The sequence below is a fragment of the Dipodomys spectabilis genome, unplaced genomic scaffold, assembly GCF_019054845.1.
Source record: "Dipodomys spectabilis isolate Male_0828 unplaced genomic scaffold, ASM1905484v1 ptg000043l, whole genome shotgun sequence".
Lineage (NCBI taxonomy): Eukaryota > Metazoa > Chordata > Mammalia > Rodentia > Heteromyidae > Dipodomys > Dipodomys spectabilis.
In genome coordinates this window covers 13,588,851-13,610,690 of record NW_024870720.1, presented here as the reverse complement: position 1 = coordinate 13,610,690, position 21,840 = coordinate 13,588,851, and the positions used below count along the sequence as shown (strand labels likewise).

At 42.6% G+C, this 21,840-nt stretch overlaps 1 protein-coding gene across 1 annotated transcript; it reads right to left on the bottom strand.

Annotated features, from left to right (window-relative positions):
- Positions 1–3,801: 3,801 nt before the first annotated feature.
- LOC122106824 (40S ribosomal protein S25-like) lies at positions 3,802–4,262 on the bottom strand. Its single transcript, XM_042678363.1, has one exon. It carries the CDS (start codon positions 4,207–4,209, stop codon positions 3,802–3,804), a length of 408 nt encoding a protein of 135 aa, XP_042534297.1. The 5' UTR covers positions 4,210–4,262.
- Positions 4,263–21,840: the final 17,578 nt, after the last annotated feature.

Genomic DNA, 21,840 nt, shown 5'->3' with positions numbered 1-21,840 from the left:
TGATGAAGAAAGTGGAGGACCGGAACTGAGCTGTCCAGAGCTTCCCTTTGCTCCAAGGTGGAGCAGCTCAGACCCAGATGACCTGCAACCACCCAAAAGGGAAATGGACTGGATCTAATGCAGTTGCCTCTCCAGATTCCTTTGCTCACATGCGTTTTCATAGCAGCAGAGGCCTGATGCTGGAAGATACTAACAAATCAAGTCCAGCCCTCCCCTTCCAGAGAGCAAATATCATGATGAAAGGATTCAGTACTCATTTTGCCCATTCTCCAGATTTCCATCTTCAAGGATGCTGACATGAGCTTTAGACTCACATAAGACAGAGGAAGGCCAGGAGGTGGGAAGTAGGCATAATCATCAAGCAGTCTTGGTCAAGTTGTGATCCACTTGATTGTTCTCTCCATTCTGGCTCTGGAGAGAAGTCTCATTGTTGTTACTTGAGAGGGCAATTCAGTTCCCATCTGAAATTACTGCTCCTGCTAGGGGTGGTAATAATGCCCACTTTGGTGGTGGCAGTCTCATCAGGGCTGACCTGCCTGCAAGGCTTTGCTGTTCCAGGAACGTTTTAAACTGTGATTTCTAGGCACTATTCAGGATGGGAGGGGGGGGGAAGGGCAGGGGGTTGTGAATGTCTCTACAAATCTTGAAAATATTTTAGTTGCTCTTCAAGGTGCCTTGGGACTTAAAAGATGAGCGCTATCGTTAGATAGACACTCTTTGAAGGATTAACACACTTACCTATGTAAAAAGCTGAGCAGAAGTCTGAGCCAAAATAAAGGAGACAGACACAAAAATGAAGCCTTAAGTTACCTATCCATCGTGCATCTGCAGGCCCAAGTGTTAGCGACAGCAACCTGGAGGCCCCCATTATATAAAGAGTAAGTGGTTGAACATTAGCTAAGCACTTCCAACGCTAGACAGCACTCATAAGCCCCGTATAAATGTTTCCCGTTATTCGTATTCTAGTTCCGAGTTACTTTCACTTCATCACAGGTCCCACAGGAAGCATGATGCCTTAGGAAATCAAATGTTTCAGTGTCGCAGAATCAGGCCTTTCAGAGCTAGAAAGGATTTTACAGACAATTTAGTCCAGCACTTTGGTGCTACATATGACATGAGCAAGCTCAGAGCAGTACACTTAAGGTCAACCAGCCCAGTCTGTGATGGCTGGATGAGAATCTAGGCCAAACCTCTTTATAATGCGCCACTGCATTCCATGCTTATCAAAGTAAGCCCCCAGCACCAGTAGCCCAGCCAAGCCAAGACTTCAACTGCAGTGAGCAAGCATGAGTACAGAAGGCAACACAGAAGCATATGGAAGGAGCTGGAAATTACTCCTCGACCCCTTCCCACTACACACATCATGACAATGTGTTTGGCTTTGGAACTCATAGACACAGATTCTTTAACCTCATAGCCTCAAGAGGTACAACTCTGAATTATTACATAAATCTTCTTCCAGTCCTTCCCAGGATTCTGGTAGGCTCCCTCCAATTCCTCCTAGGAAATCTCTAGCCAAGAAGAATTATCTTTCCTGCTGAGCTCCCAGTTGCTGGTTCTTTTTGGCAGTCCAACGTTAATTTGTCATTGATCTTTGAACTCTGCTTTTTCAAACTGCTGGATGAGAAAAATGAAAAGCATTTCTCTTTTAGAGCGCTTTCTGTTCCAAAAAAATAAAAAGCCTGATGGGGTGGAGCATGCCTATAATCCCAGCTGCGTCTGTTATTCTTGAGGCTTTGAAAAGAGGATCAAAGTTTGAGGAGAGCCCTTGGGGGAAAATGGATGACTCTTACCTGAAAAACAACTACAAACAAAAGGGGAGGAGTGTGTCGCCAGTGATAGAATGCCTGCCTTGAAGGTGGGACGCCCAGAGCTCAAATTTCAGTGTTTCCTCTCAAAAAATCCCAAGCCCTCTCTCATTCATCCTTTCCCCTCCTTTTACACAGCTTCACCCAAAGAAGGACTTTTTTTGGGGGGGGGGGTTAAGAATGACTTAACTCAGAGGTGTTACTGCCAACAGTAACCAACACAATGTTTTGTTTGTGTGTTTGTTATTGGAAATTGAACTTGAGCCACATTGCCAATGTTTTTCAGACAAGTCTCATTGCTTTTGCCTAGCTGGCTGGCCTTAAACCACCATCTTCCTAGCTCCAACTCCCGTGTAGCTAGGATTACAAGTATTCACTACCACACATTGCTTCTCATCGTATGATTGCTAGATGGCAACCATCTTCTTGTCCTGTCTCTGGCTTGTCACCTTGGACCTGCATGGTTGACAAGTCTCCAGCCAGCTCAGTCTCATGTCCTACATAAACGAGGCCCTCACCTGAACTTCCTGAAATTGCTTCTGTTTTAGGCCTGATGAACTCATATCAAATAAAACTAACCAACCTAACCATGTTTTAGAAAACCCACCTAGGCAATGCCTCGGACCCCAGTTCAGTCTTCAGCTCACAAGACCCTCGCCCCTTCTCCTGCTTCCCATCCACCGGCTGAGGACACACAGCACTGGGACGGTGCTCTCTCCTCATAGATCCTGGGAAGCAGGCAGCCTGCCTCCTCCTGAGAGTGATGAGTAATAAACTTACTCTTTTCCCCATCCTAGTCTATACAATTCCCCGGCCCCCAACACACACCCATGCCGTACCTGATCACAACTCCTTTAACTCAAATACCTCACCTTAGCAAATCCCAACAGTGATATTTTGATATTTTGACAGTTTCTCCCAAAGCTGGTTGTTAAAACATTTTTCCAGGACTTGGCTGCTGCCTCTGAGCGTAAGTTACCATCCATATAACAGGATGGAAAGAGTATTCACCCTATACAGTTGGACTGCGCATGCAGTATGCCCTTGTGTATACAATACCCAGGAAGCACCTGGCACAGTGTTCCATGATATTATTGCCACTATCCACAATACTAGTGTCCCTTCTATGTCACCCCAATATTCAGATGATAAAATGAATGTGATAGAATTAAGAAGTGGGAGCCAGCATAGTAGAGTACAGCTGTAATCCCAGCTAATCTGATTTGGGGAAGATTTGGGGAAGACTGCTGTTCAAGGCTAACACAGTAGAAGAGTGTATCAGACCCTAACCAACCAATAAAAAGCTGGGCTTGATGATAAACATCTACCATCTCAGCTACTGGAGAGGTCTAAATGGGATTTGTGGTTTTCAGGCCAGCTGGGCATAAGTGAAAGACTCTACTTGAAAAATAATGAAAACAAAAGGACTGGGGACAAGGTTCAGTTATTAGAGTCCCTGTCTGGAAAGTATAAGACGTGAGTTCAAATCCTAGGACTGCTTTTTTAAAAAGATAGAGAGAGAGGTGGGGCTCTTGGGAAGTGGTTAGGCCACAAAAGCCCCCATTCTGAATGGGATTCTTCTTTTTTTTTTTTTTAATTATTTTTTTTGGGTCTGGTCATGGGGCCTGAACTCTGGGCCTGGGTGCTGTCCCTCAGCTCTTCAGCTCAAGGCTAGCGCTCTACCACTTGAGCCACAGTGCCACTTCCGGCTTTTTTTTTTCTGCTTAGGTGGTGCTGAGGAATCGAACCCAGGGCCTCATGCATGCAAGGCAAGCGCTCTACCACTGAGCCACCTTCCTAGCCCTGGGATTCTTCTTTTATAAAAGAGGCTAAGGGAAACTGTCCCTTGGCCATGTGAAGATATATGGGGGTCTTAGGAAAAAAAAAATACAGAATCTGAAGGAGTCTTGATCTTAAACTTTCCAGCCTCTAGAACTGCAAGAAGTAAATTTCTTTTTTTTTTTTTTTTTTGGTGTAATAAAGTTTTATTTTTCTAAATGTACGGCTGATTGGATCTGTTCATGCATCTTTCCAGCAGTGAGGGGGGGGGGGCATCTCCACCTTTAGAATTTCTAGTGTAAATTACTTGAGCTCTGTGCCTTGAGATTAACTTGATAAGTCCTTTACTAAGCAGCTCCTGAAGGGCTGCCCTGGCCAAGGAGCCACGAATCTTCAGCCTCTCAGAAACCACAGCAGAAGTTAGGAGTTTATAGTTCGGAACTTCCTTAAAGAGTTTGTCATAAGTGGCTTTGTCAAACAGGACGAGGTTGTTGAGTTTATCCCGAACTTTGCCTTCGGACCACTTCTTCTTCTTGGCCTTGCCCCCAGACTTGTTTACTGGGTCCTTGTCTTTCTTGGCCGACTTCCCAGCATCTTTCTTCTTGTCATCCTTGGACGGCATCGCAAAGCCTGGAGAGCGGGAGAGACCGCTGCAGCTTCGTCAAGATGTCGGACAGAAAGAAGAAGTTAATTTCTATGGCATGTAAGTTACCTTGCCTAAGGTGTTTTGTTATTGCAGCACAAATATACTCAGTATATTTCTAGCTGCTCCTAATCAAATGCCATCACTTTTTAGGTCAATTTTCCCATACTTTTTTACTGTCTATGATCATTGCTCCCACACATTGCAATATTTAGGTTCTCTTCTGAATCACAGGTTCTGTGAACAAGGCCTATCCATGAGAGGCTATCCATGAGAAGCAGAGAAATATTAAGTAAACCTTCAGACCACTCACTTCTCCTCCTTTAGGAATGGATTTTATTCCAATTCTCCATGGCTCCTTTGCTCCTCTGTAATTTGATGTTCTCTACATGCCTCGGTTTATCCATCAGCAAAACATGAGCAGCTGGACGTGCGTGGACCTGCACACAGGTGTGCATGGCCCCCTCCCCACGTGGGGAGGGCATCTCCCTCTCAATCTTGGCAGGTGCTCGCTGGGCTTTTGCTGCCTTTCTCCTTCCTGTCTGGAGGTCTGCTTTACTTACTTTTGGCAATGCTGAGGATGAAAACCAGGGCCTTTCACATGCTGGAAAACTACGCCCCTCCCAGCCTGGCTTTTAGGGGGTTTTTTGTGTGTGTGTCCATGTCACCATGATCACCTTTTGAGAGAAGAAAGGAAAACTGATCACACTGAGGCTGGGCCCCCAGGATGCCCAGGACACTGCTGAGTATGTGGTGTACAAACTCTAACTTCCCACTGACCAGCTATTTATTTGGTTGCTGGCTTCAGAAAATCTGCTCCACCATTTGGATAGAATGGTTAAGAAGAAAAGGGAAACTAGTCCCTACCCTAACTTTTAAAGTTTGTTGGGTTAATTATTGACAACAGGTGTGTGTGTGCGCGCACATGCGCTTGCATGCAAGCATGCATTTGCCATTGGAAGGAAGGGAGGGAGATGTATTTTTTTCACTCACTCTTTCCAGTTCTTTCTCTCTACCTACACCTTTACCTAACCTTGACCACTCTTCCTCGACTTTCTCCCTGGAGGAGCTGCTAACTTGCTAACATCCCCTAGCTAACTTGCTCTAAAAACAGACAAATCCCTCACCTCTTGAATCAGTGCAGCAAGGATCAGAAATTTTAAGAGAGAGCTTAGTCAAGAAACTGGAAGTCTGGGCTACATTCAACTGGTACTGGTATCCCTCAGGATGATTGCTTCTCCTGGTGGCAAAGACATGGAGATACCCTGTATGATGGCATCCTACAGCTTGGGCTCCCCATGGAAGGCCTCATCTTCAGGACACAGACTCCTAGAAGGCTGAAATCACCCGATGCAAAAGACACATTGTTTCCAGCTTCCAGTATGGGCACTTTGTTAGCTAATTGGAAGTAAGAGTTTCAAATTTTTTTCTGTCCAGGCTGGCTTCAAACTGTGATCCTCAGAGCTCAGCCTCCTGAGCGGCTGACAGGTGTGAACCACCAGTGGCCAGCTTTCTTTTTTAAGTTTTTGAGGAACAGCGACACTGTTTTCACAGCAACTAGACCAGTTTCCAAGCAGGCAAGCAGACAAGCAGACAAGAAGCAGACAGACAAGCAGAAAGCAGAGGAATGCTCTCATGGAGTGTGGATGCTCTCATAAGGGGAGAGACAGAGAGAAACATAGAGTTCTTTGGCATGGGGACTATTTTTATGGTAAAGGTGGCAGGGGAGGTCTGAGGTTAAAGTTATGCCAAGATAGTGTTTCATCTTTGCTCTCATTACTCCTGGTGTTACACTTTGTGAGTTCCTGGATGTTTGGGGCATTTCTTCCAGGCAAGAAGGCATCCTTCAGGTAAGAATGCTTCCTGCCATAAAACAGATACTTATCCTTAAGTTAAGGAGGGCATCCTGTTTGCACTTTGGGTAAGAGGTTGCTGAAGTTTTGGGAGAACATTTCTCTCAGGAAGGCATATATCCTGTCCAACAAATGCTAACTGGTTGAGAAATGCATCTCTCAGGAAGGAAAGCATCCTGTTGTCTCTCTTTGAAGTGAAGATAGTGCTTCTGTGCTTCTAAACACCATGTTTCGGAGTTGCTTTCAGCAGACCTCATTTTCCTCAAGTTATCCTGCTTCATTTTCCCCTAAATGACTTTGGTCCCTTAATCTTAAGGAAAGTAGATGAATGAATATCTCCTGATAGCAAATATATTTGCTGTAAGCTTAGCGTGCCTCATTTTCCCTAATCTATCCCTCCTCAGCCAGATCATGTTGTTTGAGGAAAGTCGCTTTTCCCTGTGTGATTGCAGCCCTTCTGACCAGTGGTGGCTCTCAATCAAGGCTATTTTCAGAAATCACATCCACTCTGCATGCCTGGTGATGGTTTACTCAGGGAATCATTCAAAAGAATGTTTCCCCAGTTGTTAAGCTTCACATGTAGCCTTTGAGATAATAGTGTTTAAAAGGACACACCAACACATCTCTTCACATTTTATTGCTCCAAAACGAGCCATGAATATAAACCTTCATCATGTTCACTTTCTCTAGGTTGGTTATTCTAAGTGGAGCTGTGACATAGTCTCTTTGCAATTTCTGTCACTTGAAACCAATCATATCTTATTTTTCTGGTGCTAAGCATTATTATCAAAGGTGCAGAAGCCTGAATGGTATTAGGTATATAACAGAATACCTTGAATCTTGAAAAGAGAAGCAGAGTGCATTCAATTGGTGTTTATTTTTACACCTGTGCTATTTGAGGTGACCTTTCCAGAAGCACCTACTATAGCAGCTTTCCCCTTTATTTTCTGTGATCTAGAACAAATTCCAGTGCAGTGGTCAGCCATGTGGAGAATGGAGTTTTCTATGTTATTTAAGTGGAAAAAGTCTAAGGAAGTATATAAAACACCGTCAGTGAATAGATCATTTGTGTTTCATGGTCTCCTTGGCAGTGGGGGTAAGTAGCTAGGGGTAGCTGCCCCATACACTTGGATATCTACGTAGTTACCATCAGACGGGAGAATTGACTTTGAGCTGAGTGGTCTATTATTTTGGCTGTATTTGGTCTATGATGGCATTGGTTCATTTTCCTATCTTTTGGGATTTTAAACATTTCTCTTCTGGTCTGATACAGATCTCATGCCTTTACTGCTCTTATCTGTTCGGTATGTTTCTTATATTTAATCTCATAACCTCAATTTTTCTTTCAATTTGAAAGATTAATATTTAATTCTTTCATTGAAGGGCATTTTAAACAATAACTAAAATGACCACCCTCTGCTGAAAGGAAGATCAAAGAAAGAAAGAAAGAAAGAAAGAAGAAATAGCTGGACACTGGTGGCTCATGCCCGTAACCCTACCTACTCAGGAGGCTGAGATCTGAGGATCAACGTTCAAAGCCAACCCAGGCTGGAAAGTTAGTGAGACTCTTATCTCTAATTAACCATGAAAACCAGAAGTGGTGCTATGGCTCCAAGTGGTAGAATTCTAGCCTTGAGTTATGGAGTGCAGGGCAGTGCCCAGGCCCTCAGTTCAAGCCCCAGGATGGACAAAAAAAAAAAAAGAAGGAAGGAAAGGAAAAATATGATCTTAAAGGAAAATGAAATAAATTCATCTTTTCCTATGGTTTTATATGATTACACTCACTAGATGTGATCTAATAACACCCAGTAAGGATACACTTAAAAAAAAAAAGGAAATAGCAAGTGTCAATGTGGATATGCAGATACTAGACCTCTGTACATGCCGAGTGAGAATGCAAACTGTTTTTACTTACTCAATAAAGCTCCACCAAGTTTTCTCACCATTGTGACCTGTCCAGAAATTCTTATTCTGTGGTCAGACTCAAAGACCCTAAGTGAAGAGTCCCTACTTTTAGACAGAAATTTCACAAAACTTCACCTGCATCAGGTGAACCAATACAAGTGCTATGCAAACCTTTCTGAAGGCAATTCTGAAAGTATTTTTAAGCAAAAGGGAGCTTTATCTGAAAGTCTGGAGGTTCCCCCTCTTGACTATGTTAAAGGAAAACCTACAAGGCTAAACACTGCTACAAATATTTGAGGGAAAAAAAAACACTAAAGCATTGCTGGATACCTCATAAGTAATTCTTTTCTTTTCTTTTCTTTTCTTTTTTTTTAAATTTAATTTAATTTTATTTGTGAACATACTGTACAGAGGAGTTACAGTTACATGGGCAGGATAATGCGTACATTTCTTACCAAGCATTGCAGCCTCCTCCTTTGTTTACCCTTCACATCCCTTCCCAGCCTCCCCCTCCCCCCCTAATCCCAATCCTTCTCCTTCCCCCCCCTTCCCCCCTTCCCCCTCCCCCCCCCCCCCCCCCCCGCACCAACGTTGTAAAGCTCGTTTTGGACATGACAACTTGTACTTCTCATTGTTGCAACAGGTCCACCTGTATCCTTAAACAACTGGTTTTTCCCCATCTCCTCCACAAGTTATACTGACATCAAATATAGTGAAAGCAGGGGTTATACTGTGGGGGAAATTCTTTTCTTTTCTTTTCCTTTCTTTCTTTCCTTCCTTACCTAATTATTTAATTTACCTTACAACTTCCTTCCTTCTTTTCTTTCGTTCTTTCTCCCTTCTTTTCTCTTCCTTCCTTCGTTCCTCCCTTCCTTTTCCTCCCTCCCTCCCTCCTTTCCTCCTTCCCTCCCTCCTTTCCTCCCTCCCTCCCTCCCCTCTTTCCTTCCTTCCTTCCTTCCTTTCTTCCTTCCTTCCTTGTTTCTACTAGTATTGGGACTTGAACTCAGAGCCTGGGAATTCTCCCTTCACTTGAACTCAGGGCCTAGGTGCTGTCTCTGAGCTTTTTCGCTCAAGACTAGTGCTCTACTATTTGAACCACAGCTCCACTTCTTTTTGGTGGCTACTTGGAGATGAGAATCTTATTGACTTTCTTGCCTGGGCTGGCTTTGAACAGTGATCCTCAGATCTCAGCCTTCTCCATACTTAGAATTACAGGTGTGAGTCACCAGTGCCCAACCTAGTAAGTCTCTTGGAACGCAAACATAAACTGGAAATCCACAGACAAACTGGCTCATGCTTCGTGTTTCCTAAGTTTGTAGAGTATTTTTAAAAAATATTTTAAATTAATAGAGTCTAATGTTAAGAACATTAACTGATTTCTCAGTAAAGACAAACAAACTGTTGGAGAAGTTTGCTATTGGGATCGGCCCTGCTTTGGGACCAGGCTGCCTGAATCCCAATCCAGCTCTGCCACTGCCACTTTCTACTTGTTGTACGATGCTCAAGTTACCTAACCTCTGGGAGCCTCAGGACTGAAAGTCTCTCCCCCCTCCCTCCTCATCTGAAATAGGAAGGTAACAGTGTCTCCTCAAGGAGCACTGTGAACTGGACATGAGATCATCTACCTCCCTGATACTTTGACTTGGAACTACAGCCAGGCAATGACTTTATCCCCTGGACACAGGGGATAAAGGCCTTCCAATTTGTGTTGGTTACTCACTTATAACTGTGTCTGGTCTCAAGGACATTTATAGTATGAAAACTCTGCCTTACAATCAATCAGGGATCTGGCCCAACAGACACATTCAAAGAGAAGAATTCCCTCCCATCACAAAGGTGGTAAATGGGCTCAGACATGTCTGCTTCTGCCCATTCAGAGCCATGTACAGTGCACCATCTACAATATGTGATTGTAGCCCATGTTAGGTCTGCCTAGCCCCTTCCCTTTGGTCTCTCTCCAAGCACGAGCACATGGCCCTCCTTAGAAGGCCCTGCCCAGTACCTGTAATCCAGTTAACTGGCACCCCTGGGGGCAGTGGGTGGTCCCCCAGGCTCTGAGGTCACCTCCTCATCCAACCCCAGTCTTACCTCTCCCCCTTCCCCATATAACCTCTCACCCCACCATAAGTTTAATCTCTGTACACCTACATCGGTTGCAGGCCAGCAGTTTGGTTCCAATATACTCTCTTCTGCCTGAACCACCACATGGAGATCTCCTTCCTCCAACCCTTACTGCCCACAGGAAAGGGTCTCCTCTGAGACTTCAGTGAATTATAATGGAAGCTCAGACATTCACAAGGCATGCAGACCAACCACTGTTTCTTTCATCTATTTTGTCCTCCCCGGGTATCCATCACCCTGAGAACAGCAGGAATAATTCAGGCCAACAGGAAACAGTCTGAATTCCAATCTGATTTCTCAGTTTTGTTTTCAAAATGTTATTCGATTACATATGAATTGAACTGTGTACCAGAACTGGCTGGCCCGGTCTCAGTAGACTTTTATCTGTTTTCCACTCTTTCTTATGACTTGGTGTCTGACTGTGTGAGGGTCTCATGAGGGTCACACTCTGGGGAGCCTGGACAGGAAGGGGACCTCAGATTTGGTTTAGAAGGTATCTCTCTGGACTGTCCAGAGCTATTCATTCTATTCTCACTCTGTGTTTTCAATCAGCTGTCACTTGTCCTGGATTACTCAGTATCTGGTAACTTCCCCTGACTAACCTGTTGAGTTATTGCAGTTGTCTGGGTCTGAGCTGCCCTACCTTGGAGCAAAGGGCAGTTCTGGACAGCTCACTTCCTTCACCAGGTGCTCCTCTGAGTCTCTGGCTGTACTGGGGCTGTGTTGGCCCAGGTTGGTGTGCAGGGAGCCACTGAGAGGGTCTATCCCCCCTCCCGCCCCCACAGGGTCCTAAGTGAGTGCTTCATGTTTGTTCATGTTTGCCTGGCCTCCCTCCCTCCTTCATCACCTCCCACAGACCCCAAAGATAGGCAGCAGCAGTTCCCAGCCTCCCACTCTCCTCTCTCTGCAGCAAGCCTGACGCCTGGGCATCATGGGAGGAAAGGGATGTCCTGGTTCAAAGGAGGAGACTTGGAGTAGAGGCCTGTGAGGCTGGGTCTGGACCTTGTTGGGAGAGGTGACTCTTGTGTGTTTCCCGCAAGTCCTTACCCAGTATGCCAAGAAGGCAAAGCTCCTGTCCCTGTCCCAGGCCACAGCTTGGGGAGCAGCCTGAAGGATGAGGTGACATCTGAAAGCTGTCAGACAGAGCAGGTGTGTTGTAGAAGCGGTAGCCTTAAGTTTCCCTGGGCAAGGCACAAAGCATTTTCTCCATAATCCAAGCTGTCTAGAGCAACTGCTGAGGTCCAGCGAAGACCACACATGTGGGTGCAGGTTGTGGAGCGTCCGGAGGCATCCGTGTTATTCCATTCACTCACATCAGCCTTTAGCACATCATTAAATATCGCAGTGGATTCTTACTCACTTGTATTGCATCCAGGAGCAGCTGCTCTGGACACAAACGTGTTCATGGCCTGCTCTTTCTCCATCCACAACTTTCTATGGATTTCAAGTCCACCGTTGGACTTGCAACCCAAACTCTGATATATTCAGGAATAATTGTGAATTCTGATTTTTTTTTCTGTCAGCTCATTCTGAAGCAGGATAACTTAAGGAAACTGAGGCCTGGTGTAGACAACTCAGAAATATGGTATCTAGAAAGTTAGAAATGCTATCTTTGCTTCAAAAGAGGCAACTGAATGCATTCTTTCCTGAGGGATGCATTTCTCACCCAAGAATTCACAAACTGCCTGACAGGATACCCCAAAATGCAGGTAACAGGGAGTCTCCTTGTTTCAAGGACAAGGATCTGTTTTATGACAGGATGCATTGTTACGTGGAAACTCAGAGAATAACACCAGGTGTGGTTAAAGCAAAGACAAAGCACCTAGCTTTGTATAACTTAAAGCCAGACCCTCTGCCTTCACCCTAGAAATACCCAACAGCCCAAGGAGCTGTGTGTCTCTCTGGGTGTCTCCTTGCCTCCTTGTGCACACACGTGCATGCACGCGTGTGTGTGTGTGTGTGTGTGTGTGTGTCTGCATGTTTGTCTCTCTGTGTCTCTATCTCCCTTATGAAAGCACCCACACTCTGCTAAAGTATGCCCTATCCTGTTTGTCTCCTTTTTCTGTCTGTCTGCTTGACTGCTTGTTTACCTACTCAATAAAGCTCTGCCAAGGTTTTTTTTTTGTTGTTGTTGTTTTTTACCATTGTGACTTGTCCAAAAATTCTTCTTCTGCCATAGAAGTCAAGGACCCTAAGTGAAGAGTTCCTATATTTAAAGGGGAGCTTCACTAACCCTCACCTCTGTCCAGTGACAATCCTTCATAAATAAGGGCCAAGGTTTTTAAGAACTAGACCATGGCAAACCAATGGAGCAAAATGATAGTAGTAAACAGAGATAAATTGGAGATCAGCTCAATTAATACCAAGAAAAAGCTCTTGGATATTAAGAACATGACAGGTCCTGAGCATAGTGGCTCATGCTTGTAATCCTAGCTATTTAGGAAGCTGAGATCTGAGGATCACAATTTGAAGCCAGCCTGGGCAGAAAAATCCATGAGACTCTTATCTCTAATTACTCACACACACACACACACACACACACACACACACACACACACAGAGCAGGAAATATTGCTGTGGCCCAAGTGTAGAAGTGAAAGTTTAGGGACTAAGCCCAGGCCCTGAACTCAAGCCCCAGTACCAGCAATAAAACAAAACAACACAAAACAAAAAGGTATGATAGGCAGACAATGGAGCAGACTGAAAATGTATGGAGAAGCTGATCATTCATTTTCATTGAAAATATTTCTGCATTACCAATTTCCACGTTGATACAATCATGTTCATATTCTTCTGGCAAAAGAAAGATTTTAAAGTTACACAAGAGATCTCAGTCATATATTGCTGATGACAGCAAAAGTTTAGACACAGGGATTTAAAGTAACAAAACCCCCAAACTCTTCCATTAACAGAATCTGAGTAACTTCCTCTCCCAGAAACAGAAATTATAAGTGAAGGACATGCTGGCTCCCCATAAACTTGGCATTTCTAAGCTTCTCTTTTATCTATTTGGTGACTTAAAAAATGTGACACCATGTTGGCATCTAACAATATCCTTACAATTAGTATTCATATAATTAAATCACACACAAGATGAGCCATACGTAGCTGGTCTCACATGTTGAGATCAGTCTTGGGCAAGCAGGAACATAGAGATGTTTACAAGAATTCCCCTTGGCTTCCTTCAAGCTTCATTCCAGCAAACAAATGCTTAGCCATCTGCTGACACCCAACTGTTTACCTGAGTTGGAAGCTAGATCCCAGACAGCCTGGCACCCTGAGCCGTCTGAGCCCAGCCTAGGGTTCTGCCTCCTCTCCCAGCATTTTCTTTAATGGAGCATTTCTAGAAACACAGAATCTCGGAAAGCAGTGTGTCAAAACGATATGAAATGTTAATATTTTAGCTGTTAGCAAATTCCTTGGACATCTTCCATTTAGTTGCTTAGAACTTAATTTGAAGAAGTGACTAGCCTTCCTAAATTATTATTATGTGTGAGATGAAGTCAGAAATTTGCAACTCTGGAAATGTAGAATGTTCCTAGTAACACCTTTGATGGGGGAAAAGTGTTTCTCGTGAGAGAGGTAAAGCTGATGCTCATTTAAATTGCATAGATCCAAATAAAATACGACAATAAATACCAAGATGCTCTAAAACAAACAAGCGCAACCTAAATGGGGTTACCCTGAGGAAAGTACACTATTACAATATGATATGCAGTTTATAATCTCCCTTCTTTCCAGAGTTTTTAAATTTGAAACTGGAAGGATTTTGAGGAAGAAAAAAAAAAGGGTGCTTTCCTGAGAGAGGACGTTGTGCTGTTTGAATCTAGATTGTCCTCCTAAAGGCCAGGTGTTGAAAGGCTGGGTCTACCGGGGAGGTGAGACTGTGCAGGAAGATGGTGAACCTTTAAGGGGTGGAGCCTAATGAAAGGTCTTAGGTCTTTGGGGGTGTGTCTTTGAAGGGGATATTAGCATCCCAAGCCCTTCTTCCCTTTCACATGAATTTTACAGCTCTGTTCTAACTTCAGACCCCACCATTAAATACTACATTGTCATAGATCCAAAAGCATTAGCGCCAACAGATCATACATGGAAACCTCTGAAACTGAGCCAACATAAGCCATTTCTTCTCTCAAGGTGAGTGCCTTGAGTTACAGGGATAAAAAGTTGACTAACACTGGGCTTCTACTGCTTTTGAGAACTGACAGTTGTTTGTGATCATATGGACACGCCCCAGGTCAGCAGTCTGAATTCCAAGTCTTGCCCTTGGCTAGGGCCGAGGAAAGACTTTCTGTTGTTAAACTGCCAAAGCAAAGGCTTTCTATATAAATGAGTGTGTAACCACACCAGCAGAGGAAATAATAATAGTAGCTGGGCAGAGAGAACATTCTTCCAGTACATAAAAACTGTATTCCACAGAACTGGCTGAACAGCTATGCAAGAGCAGTTATAAGGTTCAGATGAGCCTGGGGAAGTTGGATGGCAGAGAAGAATACGGCCTCTGTAGCCAGATTGCCTGAATTCAGATCTTGTTGTAGGACAATTACTTGTCCCAGTCTGAGCTGATGACATTTTTAAAATTTTCATCTGGGCAATGACAGTGGAAAGGTCCACTTACTTTCTGTGTAAATAGAACAGTAATAACCAAATTGCATTGTATTGACTGTACTGCACTCTAATGTACTGTACTAAGGACAAGTGCTTAGGACAGGGCTTGCCTCTAGAAAACATGCAACAATTATTTTGATGCCAACATTTTCCTCTCAAGATGACCTACCTCTTCTTCCAATGAAGCTCTGTCTGGACTTCCAACACCATAAATAGCTTTCCCATTCTCAAACCATATGTAAATGGGATCACAGAGAATAGATTGTGTCTGGGTTCTTCCATTTGACATTAGAATTGTGGTCATCATGGGAGCTGTTAAATGTAAGGGTAATTTGCTCTGAACATTTATTTCAGTGTCATTTAGAGCCCTTATGTTTGCAGTTCCAATGAGGAACTAGAGGCAAATGGTGAATAATAGGATATTTGTATTGCCTGTAGCAATTCTGCCAAAATATTCATTCATACCACACATGATAAGAGTTCCAGTTGTTCCATATCCTCACCCCATACATGTGTACCACCAGTCTTTTTTTTGTTGTTGTTGTTGGTTGTGGGGTTTGAACCCTGGGCCTGGGCACTGTCCCTGAGCTCTTCAGCTCAAGGCTGGCGCTCTACCACTTTAGCCACAGTGCCACTTCTGGTTTTATGAGTGGTTAATTGGAGATAAGAGTCTCACAGACTTTTCTTGCCCAGGCTGGGTTTGAACCTCGATCCTCAGATCTCAGCCTCCTGAGTAGCTAGGATTATAGGTGTGAGCCACCGGCGCCCGGCTCATTTTGTTTTTTAATTTTATCCATGCTTAGGTTTAGTAAGAAGTGTGTTATTCAGAATCTCATTTGTTTTTCTCAAATGTCAGGATCCTTCATTGGATTTAAAAAATGTTTCTATGTCAATTGAGATCATTGTGTATTTTTTTTTTAAATTTTGCAAGTAGATTGCATTGCTTTTCAAAAGTTAAGCCAGTGTTTCATTCTTAGAACAAGTCCAATTGATGATCTTTATGTACGTTTTTGCTTAAGATTTTACATTTATGTTTTCAAAAGAAATTGGCTCATGAGATTCTTTCATGTAAAGTTCTTAGGTTATGCTGACATTCTCTAGAAAGTTTCAAATGTTAGTGTTATCCTTTCCTTAAAATGTTTGGGACAACTCATTGGTAAGGCCATCTGGACTTGATGTTCTGCTTTATTTCGTTTTGTAAGAAGGTTTGGTGTTAACTTTTTATTAGGCAGAACCTACAGAAAAACATATACAAATTTGTCCAGTGCAATTCATTTATTTTTACAAATTTGGGTGAGAAATGGAGAAACAGAACATATCGACAGGCCAGATGATTATTTTTAAAAATGTCTACTTATCTTCATTTTTTTACATATAAATTTTATTGCATTTAAATGCAGTATATATCTTTAAATTTTTATCTTAAGTAGTTATACAATGGAGTTACCATTCAACAAATCAGTTTATGAGTACAATGAACCTTGATCCAACGTTATCCTCTTCATCATTGCTCCCTCTCCTAACCCCTCGCTTCAATTTTCATAATTTCTTAGGATATGCTTTGAAGATGTTATGACTAGTGATGGGGATTAGTTAAGGGAAGATGATGGTAGGGAGATTAGTTAATAAGAAGGACTAGTTAATACCTATCAACACTGTCAGAATGACTAACTAGTTCAGGGTGAATGTCTGGTTATGAGGACCTGTTATGGGTAAGTGATTAGTTAATGAATGTGTTGAGGGAAGTCATCTAAAGTGAACACAAATATCTTAAGTGCTTTACTAGTTAACAGCACCTAAAGTAATATCAGCACTTCCATGAAAACGACTAGTTAACATCAAAGCTTAAGATACAAACTAGTTAAAATGAATCTAAATGACTTGACTAGTTAGTATGACATTAATGGAAGTCAACTAGTTAAGAGTACTAGTAAATGGATACAACTAATTAATATGACTTGTTGATGTAGTAGCTAAAACATTTACTTTAGGGGAGACACCCAGTAACAGGATTAGTTAGGGGAAGATGACTAGCGTGAACACAACTGTCAGAACAACTATAGTACCTCAGACAAAAAGGAGTAGTTAACACCAGCACTTACATGAAAACGACCAAGCAAGCAATCCACGAAGGAGTTACACCCCAACCTTGATTTTATCTTCACTCATTTTTATTAGCATCAATTAATTGTGCAAAGAGGTTTCACCACTCTCTCACTCCTTCCAAAACCAGTTTCAACAAGCTTCATTGTTCAATTTCACACATGCACATAAAATATTTTGTCCATATTCACCCTCTTTCACTTTCTTGGTTCACCCTCAATGCACCCACTAGTACCCACACCCCAAACAGGACATGTTCTCTTCCTAATCCACTTTTGTGAAAGTGTATATTCATTGTTTGGGCTTTACTGTGATATTTCAAACACGTATATACCATACTTGCTAGTGCTCTATTATATCCAGACTTACAGTCCTTTGTATATATTCCCTCAAAGTGGTATTGCTGGGGTCACATGGTAGTTTTAGTTTTTTGAGAAACCTCCATACTGATTTTAGTGGTGGTCATATTTACATTCCCACCAACAGTATGCAAGAGTTCTTTCGCACCCCTCCCCCCCCCCCCAGCATTTGTTGTTATTTCTGCTCTTGATGATGGCTGCTCTGACTGGAGTGGAAGGAAATCTCAATTTTGTGTGTGTGTGTGGGGGGGGGGGGGTAATATTTCCTCATGGCCAAGATGTCTTCACTCTAGAGATTCTAAGTTGACAAGCATATGTTAACTTGAGCATGCTATTAGAATTCACCTGCTATCTCATGGCTTTCATTGTTTGCTTTTCTTGATTTTCCAGTATAATGGTAATGTACTAATACATTTTATTTATATTTAACCTGATTTTTTTTAGTTTCTTAAATTTGCAAATACATACAGATCACCCACCATTCAAAGCTGAGGCAAAAACATGAGACTCTGAAAAACAAACTGAAAGCAAAACAAAAACAACAACAAAACCCTACTGGGAGTATGGCCCAAGTGAGAACAAGTGTGAATTTAATCTCTAAAATTGTCAAAAATTAGTGTTAATAAAATAGGGGCTAGAGATGTAGTTTAGTGGCAGAGCACAAACAAGTGCAAGGGCTTGAGTTTGATCCCTAGTACCAAAATAAATAAATGAGACACAGCTGGGAAATGAGCTCAGGACCTCGAAATTTAGAGACTAACACTGCCCCACCAGTCTCCTAGGAAATTGCAAAAAACTCATACTTGCTGCTCTCGGATGATCAGCTTTTACTTGTCTGTCTAACATATAAATAAGATAAAATGTCAATCTGCCCTAAATTTTCATGACATTATAGATCTTGAAGCCACCTACTACCCATCTGACTGATTCACTGTATCTTAATTTTAAATTCCTAAAAGAGTATGAAAGGTTCAGCCAGCCTCTCCACAGATGCTCCTCATTTTACAATAAGGTTATGCCTGGATATGCCCATCATAAATAGAAAAATGCATTTTTTTCAATTCAAGTAAAAACTGCATTTAGTAGAGCAATCTTACCAAACATCACAGCTTAGCCACAAAATAGCCTATCATGTATCTGTGTTTGACGTGCCTAATTCTTTGTCTATTCTCTCAGGAGTATTGTCTCACTGATCAAAAGCCCAGGAATAAACCAAAATTCAAAACTGGGAAGTGTGGCTCATACTGGAGGCACAGTGCCTTTACATTAGTAAGTAAAAAAAAAATCCTAGGTCAAAAGCAGTCATCAATTGGGGGCCATATGTATTACTTTCCCATGGCACAGGCATGCACCTCTGGTTCAGTCCTCCATATCAGGTTTTGAAGTCAGGCAGCACATTCACAAATAAATCTCAGCAGACATCAAGGATAATCTTATCTACTTCTGTATGAGAAAATGTATGTCGCTGTCATTAGATTTTGTATTTTCATCTGTTTTATTGGAGGTACATTACATCTCCCTGTTTTACACTGGAATTACTTTTTTCATGGGTGAATTTGACTTTATAGATAGAAGCACCACTCATGGATCCAGAAAGAATTTATTTCTGATTCCAGGAAAGCAGTTAGGGTAGGGAATGACACCTTAATCCCATCAGAGATGGAACTGATGTCCAGATGAATTCTCATCCTGTGAGTTTCTAACTCATCCTCACATTTAGTCCTACTAGAAAGTTTTTCTGGGGGCCTAACCCATCATCTCTGGCAGACACTGGACTTTAGCACTGTCACTCCATCCTAATGATACTTTCTAAAGGTCTTCTGAGCTCCTCAGACTCTTGTAAGTTTATTTTCAGAATTGACAGTTGCCTACACCCATAACGTACCCAATAGAGACTATATGGCTAAGGGCAGAGAAAGGAGACTCAGGCAGCCTTGGACAGAGAGGTAAGCTTTCAGCCAACTATAGGCTTAACTACACTGAGGATTGAAGGTAGAAGGGGAGTTTATGTAATGATTAAATTCCAGTCAGAGTTTTGGCCTGGTCCTCCATTATTTCATTCTTTGTTGTCTGAGTTCATGGCAAAGCTGCTCCTGGAGGGCAGCAAACAAGTCACCAGAGCAGACAGGTCTCCGTCCTGAGCTTCAGGCTCTTCTCTTCCTTTGGAGGCAGTTTCATCTTCTGTCACAAAATGTTCATTGGTTCATTGGTAAGTCTTGTCCTTTCTGGAGGTCATTGTGGAGATGGGGTAGGGCAAGAGAGACTCTGGGCAAAGGACTTAGATACCAAATGGAGGCTTTTGTCCTAATTTTAGTTAAATTTGTGGGCCCAAGTGAGTAGTCAGTGTTTTTTCAGCAAAAGCAGCATAAGCACACTTCTAGCCAACTGAACACATTTGGATTTATGAAATGAACACCTCCTTTGACATCATGGTACTCTGCACAGCACTGTTTGTCATCAAAGTGTTCATTTCACAGCAAAACAAGTACAGTGGTGGGCCCATGGAATTAGCAATCATATTGTGTCCTTGCTATCCTCAAGAAGCTACCTCAATAAAACTGTGGAATAGGGCTCTTTGAAAACACAAAAGGTAGCAAGGGCAAGATTTTCCAGAAAGCTATATATGCTCTGTATAAACATCTAATATACAAAGTTACTGGCAAGATTTCTGCTTCTTGTCCCTGTGACCACCTGTGCTTTCTTGACCAAGAGATCTTGGTGTCAAAGGGAGGAATACTCCCACCAAGAGACAAAACAATGATTCTACTGACCTGGAAGTTCAGACCGCTTCTGAACAGTTTAGGTTCCACACACATTTGAACTGATAAAAAAAAAAAAGTGTGTTACAATGTGGGGTAGGCTAATGGATTGATCAATGGGAAATTGTACTCATCTTTACATTGGAGCTAAAAGAATGTCTGGAACACAAAAGGTCCTTTAGAAGGGGTATTAGTATGCCCTAGGCTGAAGGTCAATTGAAAATGATTACAGCTCAACCCAGGCAAGATTACTAAGGGCCAATTCTCTTTAGCAATGAAGGCCTGAATCACTCTAACAGGTAACAAATCATGGTCAGCTCATGTATTTACTAAAGGCAAAGGAAATAAACGAGAAGTTATAAATACCAGCAACATGACCACATGGCCATTACACTAATAAAAACTGGAATCGTCACAAGCATCCTCTCCCCATTTTATCACAAATGTTTCTGTATGTGCACGCCAGTTTCACCCACTTAAGGCTGCTGTAAGAAAATACCATAATCTGGGTGCTTTTACAAACTACAGAAATCTCTCAGTTGTGAAGGCTGAAATTCAAAGATCTGATGCTAACACAGTCAGTCTAAGGACCCTGAGACCTGATTGCCAAGTTCTTGCATTTTCTCATACCAAAAAGAGGTGGAGAGCTCTCTGGGGGAGTCTCTTTTTAGAAAAGCACTAATCCTTCCAAGTAGACCCCAACCCTATGACCCAATTACCTTCCAAAGGCCTGTATCTTGGACTGTCACATTTCAGGCTAGGATCCCAATATACAAATTTGGGAGTAGTTACATAGTCCATACATCATTCCCTTTACACATGTTTTCTTTCTCTTATATCCTCATTTTATATGTTGAATATACTATATGTATTATTAATTTCATATCATAGGATTTAAGCTGTAAGATTCCAAGAGGAGTACCCATTCCTCTAATACTTTACCTTTTCTTCTGGAAGAATTAATATGGTTTTGGTTGTATACAGGATAGTTATGCCAGGTTAGGTAGCATCATGACTTTGCTGTTGTCTTTATTTGGAGTATAATGATGGTTTAAGATGTGCATGGGTATACGAGGTGGACTTGTGATGGTGACTCTGTGTCAACTTAATTCGGCCACAGAATGCCCAGCTTTTATTTTGAGAGAGTCTGTAGGGGTGTTTCTGATTGAGAACATTTGAATTGGCAGAGTAAGACTGCATTCCCTAATGAGGATGGGCCTCATCGACAGAAGAGAAATGCTGAAATTCAGCAAGAGGGAACTCTGTTTTTCTTAGGTCTTCACTTCCTGTTGGCTTTTGGACTGGATCTTACACCACTGGCTCCCCACCCCCACCCCCCCTCTGAAGCATTTACACTTGTGTTAGAACACATCAACTCTACCAGTCTCCAGCTTGCTGGTTCCAGATCTTAAGACTGCTCAGCCTACCGCCAATTACTAGTAAGTCAATGCATATATGCTCGTGGCCACCCCCGTTCTGCTTCTCTAGAGAATCCTCACACACCCATCATTCTTCCTCAGCAACCTTTGAACACCTTAAATGTATCTTCACAGGGTATAATCATCTATAGGTCTTCCATGACTCTGAGCGTAGGGGTGTGGATCAGATCTCATTCTTAGATCTTAATATCATGCCTAGCACATAATATTCAATGCTGTGTGTTTGGCAAGCAGTTTTCTCCCTCCAGGGCCTTGTCCTGCTTCCCTGCCTGCTGAGTTGCTGGGCTCTTAGGGCTTCTGTGCTGTCTCCCAGCACAGACTGCACTGGGAACGCATTCTGTGAACTTCCTCCAATTGGTTGCACTTCCTTTTTTTCCAGCCTCCCAAGGCAGCAGAAGGCTCACGCAGGCCATAATAGGTAGAGACCAGTAGAGCTTCAGCAGCTTAAGGAATGTCCGGGCTG